Source organism: Lissotriton helveticus, chromosome 7, assembly GCF_964261635.1.
Source record: "Lissotriton helveticus chromosome 7, aLisHel1.1, whole genome shotgun sequence".
Classification (NCBI taxonomy): Eukaryota; Metazoa; Chordata; class Amphibia; order Caudata; family Salamandridae; genus Lissotriton; species Lissotriton helveticus.
In genome coordinates this window covers 167,577,842-167,594,817 of record NC_136068.1, presented here as the reverse complement: position 1 = coordinate 167,594,817, position 16,976 = coordinate 167,577,842, and the positions used below count along the sequence as shown (strand labels likewise).

The 16,976-nt window shown below is 39.6% G+C and overlaps 1 protein-coding gene across 1 annotated transcript in view; it reads right to left on the bottom strand.

Moving 5' to 3' along the window:
* Positions 1-16,976, bottom strand: part of PREX1 (phosphatidylinositol-3,4,5-trisphosphate dependent Rac exchange factor 1) — a 774,514-nt gene that overhangs the window by 36,389 nt on the left and 721,149 nt on the right. Inside the window, exons 29-32 of the mRNA XM_078651860.1 lie at positions 8,229-8,311; positions 7,485-7,575; positions 6,713-6,841; positions 5,220-5,261 (exon numbers count right to left, since the gene is read on the bottom strand). Of these exons, the coding sequence (XP_078507986.1) occupies positions 5,220-5,261; positions 6,713-6,841; positions 7,485-7,575; positions 8,229-8,311 (345 nt within the window). The remainder of the gene's footprint in view (positions 1-5,219; positions 5,262-6,712; positions 6,842-7,484; positions 7,576-8,228; positions 8,312-16,976) is intronic.

Sequence of the window (16,976 nt, the reverse complement as noted above, 5' to 3'; positions counted from 1 at the left end):
TGGGCTGTAGTGTAACAACTTAATGAATTCTGGGTGTTTTTGTCCTAGTTTCCGGTGGGGCAATTATTTTAATCAAAATTTCTGCATCATCCACTTTCTGCCTGCAGCGCACTAGAAAATGAATTAATTGGACGCAGTATTTTTGCAGTGATCAATGGACTGCCACAAAATGACTGCCCAGGCACGCCAACTTTTCACAATGGGGAGCGGGGGTGTTGGGAGGAGGATCTTATAGGGGATGTGTCTATGAAGGGACAAAATCATAAGCCAATTGTGTTTACGAGGCATGAGGGCACAGGGGCATGAAGAGGGGTCGGGGCTTTGGGGTGAGAACTGACCCCGACAGCCTTGCCCTCAAAACAAAAGCTTCTGAAGCTACCACTAATGCCTTGGGGAGTTTGCAACAAAAAAATCCCATGAAACTCAGCAGCGCCTACCCTCTAGACATGACCTGGAAACCCACACTGAACATGATTTTCCAGCTTATGTTATTTCCCACCGCATGATATCGCTGCGTGAGCAGAGCCTATATTGGGTGACACACGGTAAGATCATGTGTGTTGGCAGTTCTGTCCCGCACAAATCATGGGCAGCTTTCTTATTGGTTGTTCTGATTGCATGACAGCAGCTAATAAGAATAGTCCCAATTCACTGCTTACTGGATGGAAGGATTAATTTTAGCTGGTGGTTTCCGGTGCTCGGCCCTGGCACTTAATTGTCAACATTGGCGTTTGTGAGCGTGCCACAAGGTGGCACTGTCTGGCTAATTTATAGATGACAACAGCAAAACTTAATTAGTAATTCAATATACATTATAAATGACTATTACATGGCACCCAAGCCATTCTTATAGCTTTGGGAGCCTCGAATAGTCCGAATTGTCAGACTTGTAGGGATATGATGGTTAGCAGTTGTGTTATTACTATCATTGACAGCGCTAGTAGGGGCAATGAGTGGTGCAAGCTGCAGTGGCCTCCTGATAAGAGCTGTGGAACCCATATGTTTTCTTTTACAAATTAAGCACTGCTGGCTGTTGTCTGTGATTTATAGGATATTATCTCTGGACCGTGTCTGATAAGTGCACAAGAGCACGGCTGAGGGTGCATTTGAAGAGTGATACCTAAAGTGAAATAGTGGATCTATGTACAGATTATGATGAAACAAAGGGAGAGTGTTGGAGTGTCAAGCTAAAAATGTATCTAGTGCAGTACGTTGTAGTATTTGAAGTCTTTTTTTTTACATATATTTCGTTCTAGTGTTAGAGTGAAATAATGGCTTCAACTCCAGAGTTCATTCATGGTCACTAGACAGCTGCCATGTTCTAGTGAGAAAAAGGTTATTAGTTATGAGAACTGCCAAACTTACGGAAAACAGTGCATCTAAGCCTACTGGCATTAATTAAACGTATATGCCTCCAGATAAGCAGCACAGTTTATTATAATAAAAATAAAATGTCCAAAACAGAACATAGGACAATAAGCTACTTTTCCTAAATCAATTTGAACTAACTTTCAGTTTATTAATCTTTCAAGTTGGCTTGTAAATATGAGGTTTCATAACAATGGTTCTTGAAAAGCAGCATTTTGCAGTGTCTCCCCTTCCATTTACTCTGAGTAAATTCTGTATGAGCAGCTGTCTGCATGAGGTATAGTTAAAAAATCTTTAAAATATACATAGAATGGGCCTTGCTGCTACCCGGAGGAGTGTCATCCTCTTACCTCATACTATTGGCTGCTTGGTATCTTTTTTTGCCTCCCATCAGTTGCTTCACTGCAATGCATGAGGGACTATTTTGCATCTCAAGCATACTCGGCATCAACACAAATTAAGAGTATTTCCTAGATGCACTGTATACAGAAAGCAATACGTTTTTATTTCGTTTTATTTTTCAGTGTAGTAGGGTGCATTTAGTGTTTCAATCAGGATTCCAACATAAGACAGACCAATCTGCTTTGTCCGAGCTTGCTTTTCATGTTGCCAGACAGTGCCGAGAAGGTAAACATCTACCCAAGTCAAGTCACACCGGTGAAGAACAACTTCCACCTATAATGGTGATAGACTCTGAGTGGGTGACTGCCCTTAAACAGCCCTGGCATCAATCCAGGACCCTGACCCTAGGAGGACTCTATATGTGCTGGAGAGTGTTTGGGGAATACTGTCAATGTTTAGAACTGCTCTCCACTTTCTTACTCTGCTGACAGACTCAATGGTCACAGTATTAAATGCAACATACAAGCCAGAAAACCCATGTCCCGCTAAAAAATACTTCCTGTTCACTATGTCATTTGGGCCAGAGCAACCCTAAGTAGGAGTTTGAAATATATTTGGTTTTCAAGTACTCCTAGCATACAGAACGTAATCCTTGCTCTTCATTCAGGTTTATGGGGATTGCACTGGATTTTGGTGCACCGTCTACACTGATAATTAAGGGTGGGCGTAGTTCGCGAAATAGCGCTACGCGATGTGCACTTCGCACTACGCGAACTTCACGTAGCACTACGCGAGCTGCGTAGTAGCATGTTCGTACTGTGCAAGATGCATTTTCAATGATTGCACAGTGCGAACAAGCATCCGGCACTGTGCAATCATTGAAAACAACATCTTGCACAGTGCGAGCTGTAGTTTTCTGCAACTCGAGTAGATTTTTACTCGAGCTGCAGCTTTCTCAACGCGAACTGGTAGTTTCTCATCGCGAGCGGTCGCGAGCATGCACGACCACTCGCAATGAGAAACCTGACCTCCCCGCGTTGAGAGTCTCGCCGGGATGTCATTTTGCTTGCTCGCAGTCGCGAACATGACGTTGAGGACCGCGAACAAACAAAAAATGACCGCTGCACTACACTAATCTGTGCTACACGTGTTCGCACTGTGCTACGTGCAGCTCGCATAGTGCGAAGTTGCGCAAACTTCACAAACTACCCGAGCGTAGCGTAGTGCTTCGTCCAGGGTTACTGATAATGACTGAAAAACTGAAGGTAGTCATCATGGACCACCTAATAAGCCACAACAATTTTACAGAAACGAAATTAATGGATACTCAACTTGAAAAATACTGTGGGTCAAGTGGAATATTTCTGGGAGCCTGCTGGTAAACCTAAGACATCAAAGAACCTACAACAGAGATTTTATGCACTGACAACAGAGGTTCTCACCATTAAATAACAAAGGAAGAAGTGTAGCAACACTAAAATGAATTGACCACACACTGCAGGAGCAAAACAACAAACTTTGGCAACAGAACTAGGATTACCGAGGTCATCATTCAATGCAACTCTTCAAAATTCAATATGCTGACACATTTCTTAACTTTGGGGTTGTTAATTCGATTTAATGAATAGCCTATTGACAATTTATATTTATACTTTCAAGGACTTTTCAACAGTTTTGACCTGTCACATCGCTGCCACTCCGGAACTCATTACAATATGCAACTGTGACTTTAGAAAACTCCTTAGAATGTTGCATACCGGCCAAGGTGGGTACCCCTTCACTGTATGCAACATTCTAAGGAGTTCACATGATTAAATATATCAATGTTGCAGTTCAGAGTCATGTTCAAGGTCAGGAAGGTTGATTGCCCCCATAGGGTACAATCAGGTGGGTACCCTGGAGAAGCAGTACACATGAGTGTAGGGACAATAGTGATGATTTATCACATGTATATCACTATTCATCGTATAAAGTTGGAGGCTAGCCATTGTACAGGGTTCAAAGATTTGTGTTCAAATTTTGCCAATAGAAGAGGTACGTACCTCAGACGCGCTCTCAAGCTAAGTTTGGGTCCACACCTGCCCCTGAAACTGTGGATCATAAGGAATCTGTTCTTTCGGTTTTCCAGCTTGGAGATTCACTGACACAGGTGTCTCCCTAAAGGCCGAAAGGCCGAGTGCAGGTTCCTTGTAGGTATGCAATAGGGTTCAGCTTCTATAGACTTCATAACCTCATGTTTCCAAACAACATGTACACGCAACATGAAGTTTGAACTTAATTCTGACTTCCATTATGAGACAATTAATCATATTAACTCTGGGTTTGATGAAATTATTTTTTTTCAAATGTAATCTAAGTCTGAGAGCCAGATTTACCCACTCCAGTTATCAATTAATGCAGTCGTATAATTAATCCATGAGAAAGTGTCTGGTCATCTATGTATCTATATGGGGACTTTAAGTATTATATACAGAATTGCCCATTCAGAATTCCAATTTTAGATCAATGCTTGCATGTATGGATTAGGGATAATTTAAGAGGCCAAAACAACCTCCAGATTGTGGCTTTCTGTGCCAGGGCCATGATTATCCTCAAAACTGAGGATTTTAGCAAAATACCGTCTTTGTTCTTTGTGTCCACAAGCACCAGGGTTTCTGTGCTAAAGCTATTAAGGGAAAGATTGTTCTATATTACTTTACTTATACTACATTTATATGATATATGTGAAACAGCATATTTTACACAGACCTTCCAACAAGGTTGTAATGCTTATATAGCACAAATCTATGACTTTATTATTTTTGTAAATTGAAACATAAATGCATTTTGTTGATAGATTAGAAAACAAATATTGCAATATTTACCAAAAACAACCAAGACACCTTCTTTGTAGGTCTTTAAACAACAAATCTCAAATCAAAAACAAGTAGAAAAGGCTGATTTGCACATCTTCTATGAGGGTGTGAAGGATTGAAGCCTATTTTTTCCCTATTAAGATTATAATTTCTAAAGTGAGATAATCGGTCTCTATAAACGGCCATGAGAGCATATTAACTCAATAAAAACAGCTTTTAAGTTTATGTGTTTGTAACTATTTGAATATGAATAGGAAGCTTCTCAACCAAATAATAGAGGACTGAACATCTACCAAAGGACAATTGATTGACAAGATTACAGTTTCCTCAGTCTTAAGCTAAAACATTCTCCTAATATCACACTTTGCTCAGGATTCAACATCCTGTCTTTGGACCAGTACAAACCCCGCTTGACTGTTGTCTCCTTATTGGAAGCTTTACGTATTGGATTTTAATCTACAGTATAACAGCTGGGCTGATCATATCATTGATAAGAGATACTCGTTTTTTGTAACATACCACAATATTCTTGAAAAAGTATAGACCAGTGCAAGGAGCAAAAGGGCCTTGTAACAAGGTTAACATTGAAATTGAAATATTGACATGTAAACACCCATTTTGAGCTTACCATACAACATTAATATAAAGTCTCACCTGTGCATTTTAGCAAAGCTAAAAGAAGCTGATTCTCACCATCTGAAAGACAAAGCAGAGAAATCAATATTATTTGTTTCAGATTAAGATAACTCATGGTTTTAGGCAATAATAAATCAAAATGGACACATGGATGGCTTTCCGATGTGCCCAAGGGGAAACTGAAGTGTTGTGTCAGGGAAGACGTGTGTCTATCATTTCCTTAAGACAGGAATAAAATGATGACCAAGTAAGAGGAAATCAAGGAAGGTATACATTGATATAGAGGAGAACGCTATCTTGGTCCACATTGGGTTGCTCCTAACTCTGCCACCCTTTAGAAGAAGCACCTGGAGAGGACCAGCTGAATAATTTGTACCCATGAACCATGCACAGTAAATCCCTGTAATTTCAAGAAAGGGCCCAAATATTCAAGTGCCTGGATGGGGACAGAAGGGTGTTTTGGACCTCCCAAAAAAGCAACCAGAGAGGGTCTGTAGGCAACACATTGTACAGAGAGCAGTGAAAACCTGAATACAGGAAGGAGACTAGTGTCAATCCTGCAGACCTGTACAGCAGGAACACTTGAATAGAATATGTGTCATGCAAATCTAAAATGAACATTTAACAAAGATGAAGGAACTAATGGGATATGCAAAGGTGCAAGCGAAGTTTAATAAAGTGTTTTGGAGTTAGGAGTAAGGTCAATAAACTAAAATATAAATTCCAGTGCATTGTCTTAGAGAAATAAAAAAAAGCACGAAAAGATCTTAATTTTGGGCTATAAATAAAGGAAGAACTTCATACTTGAGGGTTTGGGAGGACGCTTTATCAGAAATTTTAGGTTTACTAACACTTTTACTTATGATATTCTGCCTTGCCCAGAGAATTACCTTAATATCTATATGTAAATGGAACATTAATATCTTTTATTTATATTCATCGACTTCATCCTTTTTAAAAAATGTTTTTAAATGTGTTTATCTATCTATCTATCTATCCATACGTACATACCACACACAGAACACTGAGGAAAGAAGAATATTGGTGGAGGGTGCTAATGATCCATATAATATAAATGGTGTCCATTGTTTAACAATGTACTATGTAGGAGAGTATTACATAGACTAATGTTATAAAGCGCCAGTGCTTAGGATTGCCAAAGTACTGTGTTATTGTAAAACTGTTGTTAATCGTTATCAGTATTAAGCTATTATCTTACTCTCTCTTTACTTATTCATATCTTTCCAATTTCTTTCTCCCTACAATACTCCTACAAGCAAGAAAAGGGGGCCCGACATTAAACTTGTATTGTATGTCTCAACCTGTATGCACACCGGCGGGTGTCCCAATGGAAAGCGATCCCCGTTTACTGTATGTATAAATACCATAAATAAAAATTTTAAAAAATAAATTTAAAAAAAGCAAAAGACATTTTAGTGCATGATTGCATTTATATGGATAGTGGTGAAGTTGCATTTTGTCTTACAATGTATATTTAAGCATTTACGAACCTTCAACAAACTTTTGTATACTTTCAACTAGAGTTTTGATGGAGTTCGGAAGGTTCCATGGATCTTCCTGGATGCTGAGTTGAATCATGCTCCTGCACCTTATCGTCCATTCCTCTTTGAGTCTAAACTCTAAATATTAAGTCAATATGTAAGATATTAGCACAGGAATGCCTCACATCTTAAACACAGGATAAAAGACACATTGAAGCAACTCTGGAAAAAGGGTGTAATTTCATAATTTACGTTTTTTGGGAAAGGGGATAAGGATCATCTAAGGTATTAAGAATCTGCCATGTTTTGACAAATCAGTTCCAAAAATATAATTGACACTATTTAGTTGCAAGTCGAAAACAGATCGGTTTGTGACATAATTCCAGACTGGTACATTACACAGAAATTAAATAAAAGAAGGACCAAAAGCATAAGCATCGTTGGTAGGAGTACAAGAACCTCCAAAAATGCACTTGCTAGCAGACAGAGTTCAAACTTAATAAAAATACTAATCAGTAAAAGACAATGAAGGGTCCAAGTGTGAAAAAAGTAAAAGGATATACTTCGTCCTCTTCATCTTCCACAGATTTAAAAGTATCTGGTGTCACCACTATGAATACCTTGAGTGTCCTCCTGCTTGGCAATTAAAGTCAGGCACCTTCCCTAAGATATGCCATTTTAAAAACTATTTATTTTAAAGAATCAAAATTCCAGTGCATAGCCATACCCCCTTGCTAATTAATTATTGCTACAACTACCTGTTAAGAATGAATGTCTTTACCTTGCAGACAGTGATCCATTGGAAAATGCTTTGTTTCTTCAAAAGCCCTGGTCATTACTGTTCCTTTAAGAAGTGCAATAATAGCATCTACCTGAAAATGGAAGAATATTCTATTAATTATGCAGTTTTCCGCTTGCCCTGTATAATACAAAAAAGAAAGAAAAAATAAGACAAGTAGTCCTTTTACAGAAAAGGATCTCAGGTGATTTTTAAGGACATCGTGTTCTGCCACTTGTTAAAATCCTTTGGGAATTCATTTGAGTTCTTCCCAATGGACTGACAGCAGAGAGGAGCAGCTTCTTTCTACATATTTACAGTCAACAAAATGCAACAAAAAACTATTTTCTGACATCCAATACAAGACATTAGAAATAGGAACCACCAATAAAGTGGCGAGTTTTGAGAAAAATAATCTTGAGAAAAGTTTATATTTCTTTCATTTAATTATGCTTAGAAGATGAGCCTTTGGCTGTATACAAATTTAACACTTAAAAGTCCCACATGGAAAGTAGCGGGAATTTGTCGAAGAGAAATAAACAGAAATCAACATCATCCGCTTGGCATTTTTGACACTCCTATTCCAAAAACAGGTTAAGAAAATCTGCTCCTATGTTAGTGGCATAAGCCAGTTTAGCTTTAAGGGAAATTATGTGTCCTAGCATAAACAACAAACCACACAGCATCTATAGCCTGACAAAATACTTGTTTCCATCTTTTGCAAGTAACCAAATATGAAAAAAGTACCTGATTAAAAAGGTGCTCGAGACACCCATGCAGTTTGTCCTGTTTATCGGAAGGAATTCTCATGTCACAGGGAAGCTCATCCCCTAAAACCAAAAGTAAAGACAAAGATTTATGATTTTAACCTGAATTGTCTGAGGTGCACAATGGCAATAGAGAGAATTTAGTGATCATATTAAGAGATCATTGTGACAAATGTAATAGCCCTGGTTTTTGTGTCTTTGGCGCCTATGGTAGCAGTGCAACACCAATGCACAGCCAATAAGAGGTTCCATCAATGTTGTATGAACGGCAAGATTTAGGACAGTACAAGTTGGATATGGGTGAAAAAACAACACAGACAGCAAAGTGCAAACATTCTTTCTGTAAAAAAGAACATTTAGATATTGCATATATTTAGCACTTTATGGCGTCATACTTTGTGGTTCAACTTGTTTGGGCCTCTGGATTATAGCACTTTCTAACAATTTTTTGCTTTAGGAACCATTTGCCCTTTATCCTAATATCAGTCTCAAAGAAAAGGGGAAATGTCTCAAGCTTGAATGTCACAACCCTGTCAAATATTTTGCTAGCAAGCACTCTATTTGCACCTCCTACTTCAGATGCTGCAGATAGCTTGTTTCACCTGACGTAACTTAGACACTTAAGTCATAAACACGACTCTATAATTAGGTTGTGCTGGAACTGGTTTGTAATGCTTGGACTGCAGATGGTGAAGAAACTGCATCAGTGGGAGCTTATTACAATGAAGAACATACAGGGGGAGCCCCAGATGCCGGTGAGCCTTAGGTAATTTAGGCAAGGGACAATCCTAGTTTGAGTTAGGCCTGGGCATGAAATTCTGCTTCGCTCGCAGAGTTTTCCCCACTACGCACTCTCCGTAGAGCATCGCGTTCAGAAATACTCTGCATTGCGGAGCGGAGTTGTTCCTCTCCCATGGCACCACAATGGTAAATTGGCTTGCGCGAGCAAGAAAAATCTTACTCCAGACCACCTCCCGGAGACATTTCACAAAGCGGGCGGTCGCAGCTGGTTGCTACCTTTCATGATGAGAAACCTTTTGCTCCAATTAAGGAAGCTACCACTCGAGTAGAACATCTACTCGAGTAGCAGAAAGAAGCAGCGACCTCTTGTGCTGCGTGCGGTGCCATTCACGCTCAATTTACAGTACAGGACAAACAGTAGGCGCTAAAAATCAGCGCAACATATCTCAGTCTGCCGCTTGCAGAACTCTGCTAAGCATGGCGGAGTGTTTTGGTTACTTGAACTCCGCTCAGACCTAGTTTGAATCACAGTGTGCCAACAGACAAGGGTTCCTACAGCACTGGAATTGGAGGAGAACCATCATGTGATAATTTGGATGTTTGCAACTGTGTATTCAAACACACACCCCACAATAGTTTGGCAAAAGTAGGGGTCTAGCTGGGCATTGCGGTTCATGCGGATTTTTCTCTCTTCACTATGTATGCTTCTAAGAAAGCTCAAGAAAATATCTAAAAAATGCTACTTCACGTCTCATCCTCTTAGTTAAAATATGTGGATTTAGACAGGTGAACCTTGAGAAAGGCTAGCACTTTAATAACGTTAAAATCATGGTTAAGCCAACTGTTTGATTGTCTCTGGCTCTCTAGGCTTACCAGTGGCGATGCAACTGCGGTACACTACAAGGGTATGAAGTTAAAAATATTGTATGCAAATTATATTTAATTATAATATTAATTCTTATTATAATACACAAATAGCACACTTTTTGAATTTGATATTCCAGGATAAAACAGCAACAGCACTTTTAAGTAAATGCATTGGAGACCTCATAACATCGCCCAGAAAATTAAATGGGACCTAACAGAAACAGACAATCATAAGGTAGCCAAGCTATGGGAAATCTCATTGGCATCTGGGAAAAAATCCTGACTAAGCACAGGTTGGACAGTCTTCCACAACCTAGGGATCACACCCAGTAATAGTTCCCTCTCATCTATAACTGGTTTCTAACATTTCAAGTGAAGTCTGTGGCCCCCTTGTCACTTGATCAGAGATGTGTCTCATTGCATGCGAATGCTTAGATGTGAACTGGTTAGCAATCTCTAAGCAGAATTTGTAGGATCTGATGTTTGCCAATGTCTCAAGGAATGAACTTTTGCTTATTAGGCCTCAGTCATGGAGAGTGGATTCCAACAAACCTCAAAGTCTAAAAAAAGGATTGTGCAGACTAAAACACTAAAAATCTGACTAAAACAAGGCTTTGTTTTCAATCCCAAATCTATATTATGCAAAATCCCACATAAAACTGGTGTATATATATATATATATATATATATATATATATATATATATATATATATATATATATATATATTCACTGAAAAAACCACAGGTTATAGACCATATATAGTTAGGAATTAGCATTTAGAAAACCTTATTTTACTCACACAAAACCATTGAAATTCCATATATAGTTAGTTGCACTAACTATATATCGTGCACCCGCAATCCACTGCTGATGATGTCACATATTACATCATTCATGACATGGTCAGTGACATCACTGATGACATCACTGATGACATCTCAAATGACATCACTGATGACATCACTGATAACATCCAGTGATTTTTTGTTTCTATAAAGTTTAAATATGTCTTACATATTGAAGAATGAGTGGATGTGTAAGTGTCTGGACGAAGGATTTAGTAGGTGCATGACTGACTGTATGAGTGAGTGATTAAATGTGTCTCACTGACTGCATGGGTTAGTGACTAAACTGTCTTAATTTGTGCATCATTATGTCTGTTGTTCTGTAAACTGCTGCATGTGTTGATCAGTAGCTATATGAGTAACTATATGGGTTATTGATTGATTGCCCAAGTATTTGTATGGGAGACTGAGTGTGTGTGTGTGGCTAGCTGGGAGGTGTGTGACTCTGTGCAGATCAATCTGTACTTGTATCAATGATTGTATAAGAAGGTAAGTATGTGTTAGTATATGTTTGAAAATGTAAGGTGCTCTATGTTTAACTGTATAGACAAGAAAATGGAAGTGTCATTGATTCTTTACAGGACTGACTAGGTGTGTGAGTAACTCCATGGATGAGTGGCAGACTGTGAGTGTCTGTATAGGTGTATGAGTGCATATGATAGTGTTGTAAAGATGAGTGATTGTATGTATGAATGATTGTATGGGTGAATGAGTGAAGGTGTGTGTAGACGTAGCAATCAGTGAGTGCGTATGTAGTAACTAGTATTGGTGTGTCAATGGTTTCAAAAATTATACTCTCTTTTTAACACTGGGTGAAACAGAGGTTATATTAAAATGTGAGGAGATGCATTGTATTGTCACATGAATGATATCATCAGTGATGTGGTCATTGATGTCAAATGAGACGTCATCAGTGATGTCATCAGTGATGTCATTTGAGATGTCATCAGTGATGTCATCAGTGATGTCACTGACCATGTCATGAATGATGTAATATGTGACATCATCAGCAGTGGATTGCGGGTGCACGATATATAGTTAGTGCAACTAACTATATATGGAATTTCAATGGTTTTGTGTGAGTAAAATAAGGTTTTCTAAATGCTAATTCCTAACTATATATGGTCTATAACCTGTGGTTTTTTCAGTGAATTTTCAAGGTTTTGTAAATGCTAATTCCTAACTATATATGGTCTATAACCTATGGTTTTTTCTGTGAATTTCATTGGTTTTTTAACAGCTAATATCTGTAGCTGTAAAATGTATTCTTCTTTAAATCCAAAAATATATTTTATATGTTTATGAATAATTTTTTTTTTTAATATTTTTTTTTCTTCGTTCCCGCTTCGCGAATCGGGAAGCTTCCCGTTAGCTGACCTTGATGCCGCGAAATAGACCGCGAGCCGGTAAACGTTTCTTTACCGCAAGTGCCGCGTTAGAAAACAACATCGTGACGCCTCCCGTCCGCATGACGTTTCACGTTGTCACGTGATACGTCATATGACGTGCTACGTTAGCGAACTGGTACGCGAAGCGAGTCGCAAAGCGCAGGTTTCTGGAAGCAAACCGGGAGGCCCTGCAAAGCGCTTAACGTAAACACAGCAAGTCATGTGACTTGGTAATAACACTTTTCATTGGTTCATTTCACTTTTGGTTTCCTAATGATGTAAGACTAGGTCATATAATCTAAAATGAACACTTTTGATTGGTTGAGAACTCTTGTTTTTCCCAAATGATGAAAATCCCTCCTTCTTTCCTCACTCTGACTTTCATCATTGTGAGAGAAAGACCCTTTGTGATCACTGAGCAATGGCTTCTTTAGTAGCTTCAGCTGGTGCTTCCCCACCACCTCCAAGGAAGAGTGGACCACCTGCTCAAGTTATAATTCAACAAGAAGAAGAAGAAGAGGAACAGGACGACGAGCACGAAGAGAGGCAGTTTTTGCCTGAGCAGCCCAGGACGTCTCACCGGAAAGAAAACTTCATTTGGCAATTTTTTTAAATTCCCAAAGGTCAGAAAAAAGTAAATGCAAGATACGTAACTTGCCTTATATGTCAAGATAGACTGTCCAGAGGAACCGAGAAAAAATACAGTTTCGGAAACTACACAATGCATCGCCATATGACTAGGTGGCATCCTAACAACTACAGTGCTGCACAGTTTCGGAACGACCTAGATAATCTCCCTATTATGGCCAGAAGATCTGTTGTACCGGAAGTAACGGGACCAGAGGGCAGGGAGATGGTGCCAAATATACAAATGAAATTTGGTGAAGTAAAACACACCTGCGTATTTTCGCGATGGATTCATTTCCTACGGAGAAAAAAGCATCACTCTGATCAACAGAGCTATTGACTATCATATGCAAGTTTGTACGAAACGCCCAAAATAATAAATACTTCTTTTTTTGTTTTGTTGCTCCTGTTGAGCCCTTTACAATGAATCGTTTTCATTGCCCCCTCCAAGAAAAACCCCAAAAAATATAAAACTTCAGAAAAATTCAAAAAAAGTAAAAAAATGTTCCGAAAAATAATAAAAAAAATATAAAACAACAAAAACAATTAAAAAAAAAGTTCTTTTCAGAACTACCTCCCCGTTATTAAAAAATTGGTACAATATTTGGAACTGTGCCAACCTCTATTTCTCTTAGTTCGCTTCCCAGTTCGCTCGCCGGTACGCGAACTAGAAGCGAACCAAAAACAGTAAGTATAAGGGAAGGAAACAGACACTTATGTTAAAAGAAAGACAGCTATAGGGGAGTAAACTAGAGATACTATTACCCGTAATCCACTGCTGATGATGTCACATATTACATCATTCATGACATGCTCAGTGACATCATCAGCAGAGGATTGCGGGTTTTTTGGCAACGTGCCTTATCCACGGTTTAATAACGCTGCCTTTTGCTTTATATAAGTTTTCAAATTGTATGAAATATATACCAATAGGTCGTTATGAACCTTTAGGTAGTGCTTTTCTTCATGAGGTCTGGTCGCTTCCATACACATACAGATGTTTCAAAGATGATCAAGAAGTTTATCTGAATGGAGAGGAATGCACTGAGACGCCAGATCATTCACTAATGTGTAGGCACATACAGTTACACGGTTCATGCAACAAACACCGACCAAATATGGCTTGCGTGTTGCAAGGCACGCCAGTTCCTGCTATCATCCCCACGTTCAAGTTGTTGGAAAATGGTAGTTATTTGATGCTCAATAATGAAGATTGTTCTGAGTTAATTGAAAAGGGTCTGCACCTCTGTACGGGTGTTCGCTATGTGAAGCACGAAAGTTTCACGGGCCGAACTCAAGGCCACCTCTCTCTGAGACAAAAGAGCTCTTATTCTTGCCATGCCGTTGAAATCTGTCCCAAGGTTGGTATTTGTGGCCAGATTGAAAACTCCCTATGTTCATGTGTGGGAGGAAATAGAACATTTCTGCAGCAAATAACCCGTTCACTTACTGTTACGATAAAAGGAATACTTTTAATTCAGATTTGCCTTTCAATTTCAGCAAGATGGTTCCGACTATCTTTAACGCATCCTCCACAAAGACCCTGGCGCACTTTTTTAAAGTTGTTACCAGTGGTCTCGTGACTTCATTTGAGAAAATCTTTGGAGTCATCCCTGCTTCCTTTCATTCTATTTTCTCCACTCCGGTTCGTGGATTGCCATTTTTACTTGCATTACCAGCGGACGCTCTTGTGCTTTTTTACATTTTTAAATATGGATGTCCCTCCTATGCAACCTCCCACCCTGCAGCTGCTGACACTGTTCCGCAATCGCATGCTAGAATATTATGGCACAATGCCGTTGGCGATATTAAGCACGGCATATGGATTATCTTTTCGATTCTCCTACTTCACCTGTGTCCAGCCTGTATTTCACTGCCTGACCTGTGATTTCGATTGGGCCATTGATTTGTGTCTCTGCGGACCGGTTTCTCCTGACGTCGACTTTAATCAGCTGATGACTCCTATCATTACTCACGAGTTGGTTTGTCCTGGCGAAAGGATTATGGCTGTGGCATTGATGCATGGACTACTTGGTCCCTGGAATTTACTGGCGGCAGCACAGTCTTTCTTGGAACAGAGCTTTCTTGAAAACCCACCGAGCTGTCCTCTGATGGTGATAGAGGATCCGGTGCTGGGAGAGCACGTATGTTCTTTTCCGCTTTTAAATTGGATGGCTGAACTGTTTTCGGATGAAGTCGGTGACTTCCTATTGGAGGCTGTTGCAGCTTATTTTGCATACACAGTTATGTCATAGACCTTTTTCATGTTTGATATGCTGAGTACTAGCATTTCATTGACAATTCATTGACTTATTTGTCAAGTTTTTATTATTTACCTTGCCTATTGGCTTAAGACTCGATAAAGTACTTGGCTGTTTTATTTTTCTTTAGCATTAAATTTTCCTAGTTTTTAATGCTTTACCTTGCGGACCGTCCACATATAAACTTGCAATCTGCTCTCATGAGATGGCACTTCTATTATCTTATTCAGTTCGTTTCCGGATCATGGGGAGGTGTCATCTAGGTCCTGGATATCTTTACACCGTGTTAAGTTAGCATGGGCTCATTACCGGTTTAAACGCCATTTTTCCTTTTTTGCAACTTCTGCACACGACACTTAGTTGTTGCTTTAGCTTTCCACCTAGTAGTTCATCGTGGTTTACATGAGAATAATATGTTATTGCTCTACTATCTGCTTTGCTTGTTAAACTATATCTGTACAGCGAGTGCTAAAGTTTCAAGAACAACACGATACAGAATTGTTATGAGGTCTGATCTCCACGACTTCATACTCATAACATAAGTGCAACTTCTGCCAATTCTGGGCATGAGGCGGGTTTTATATTGCTTTGCCGAACACACATACACAACAGTTGATGCGGTTCACATGAAGAGAGCTGGTGTATGCTGATGTGATTCCTTCAAATCTAAGACACTAAAGTATGGGCACGCCCTAAACCAACACAAAGAGACCTTCTTAGCAAATAATATAATATGTGTATTAGGGAGGGTGAGATATAAGCAGCCGCGGGCCGTGGAGGGAGTTACGGTGAGGCAGGGAGGCGGGGAGGGGGAGAAGCAGGGTGGAGCCCTCTCTACCTTGCCCCTCCCCCTCCCCGCCTCCCTGCCCCACCGTAACTCCCTCCACGGCCCGCGGCTGCTTATAAGTGTTGCTAACTCTTATTCATTTACAGCATGTTAACATACTGTCACCATTCGCTTTTTATGTACTAGTAACTATGCTGGTAATTTTGCTACTGATAATATGTGTACTTCTATTATCTAAGATACTACGCCTGAGAAGACGGCATTAGTAAATAAACATTTCAAATACACATGTGTTCTTCTTAACTCCATGTTCTGGTTTCTAAGAAATATATAACGACCGACTGTTCATGAGTTCCACGTATCCTGAGGTACTATAAGTTCATATTCTGGATTGTCTAAACATTGAGAGTTTGTTATATCCAATGTGACACTGTACCTAGCTTGCTAAGGAGTTTTTGATTACTAACGTGAGTTTTGGGACACCCTAATTCGCCGAGGTTCCAATCCTCTGTCCACAGTTCTGTGTGAGAACAGAAACCCTGCGACAGGGGCACCCCCGACCCTTGCTGGAGCTTCATCACACTTGCGATACAACTCCAGCAATGCGCCACCTTTACGGCACAGATACATCACGCATCTGTGCTGTTTTTGCCCCATGATGCGCCGCATTGTAAATGCAGCACACCATAGGTGACGGAACAGCGGCACAGAATGACTAACACATCCCTGGTGATGCGCCAGTCATCATAAATGTATCCCTATGCTTCTTATCTTGTTAGAGATGAACCGCCATATGTATCATCAAAGTTTTTTGCATTTCCTAAATAGCGAACTTTAAGGAATAAATAGCGATTCTTTACCATTCCTAGTTTGCGATTAGCTATTTGCTAATTACAAATTACCCATTCATTTCCTTCATTTCCATAGGGCGGTTGGACTCACTTTTAGCTCGAACGGCTGAATGGATTTCCACGAAACTTGGCAAAATTGTAGGGACTGGTAGCCCGATGTGCCTTTGCTATGTCTCAAGATATATGCTCCAGTGGTTTTTACGAAAATTAACTTTGAAAAATATATATTGGGCTACATTGGCCTATATATATGTTGGAGCCCAAATGTAGCCCAATGTAGCCCAATGAAGCCCAATGTAGCCCAATGTAGCCCAAAGATGGCCGCCAGACACACAAAAAAACAAATGTAGCCCAAATAT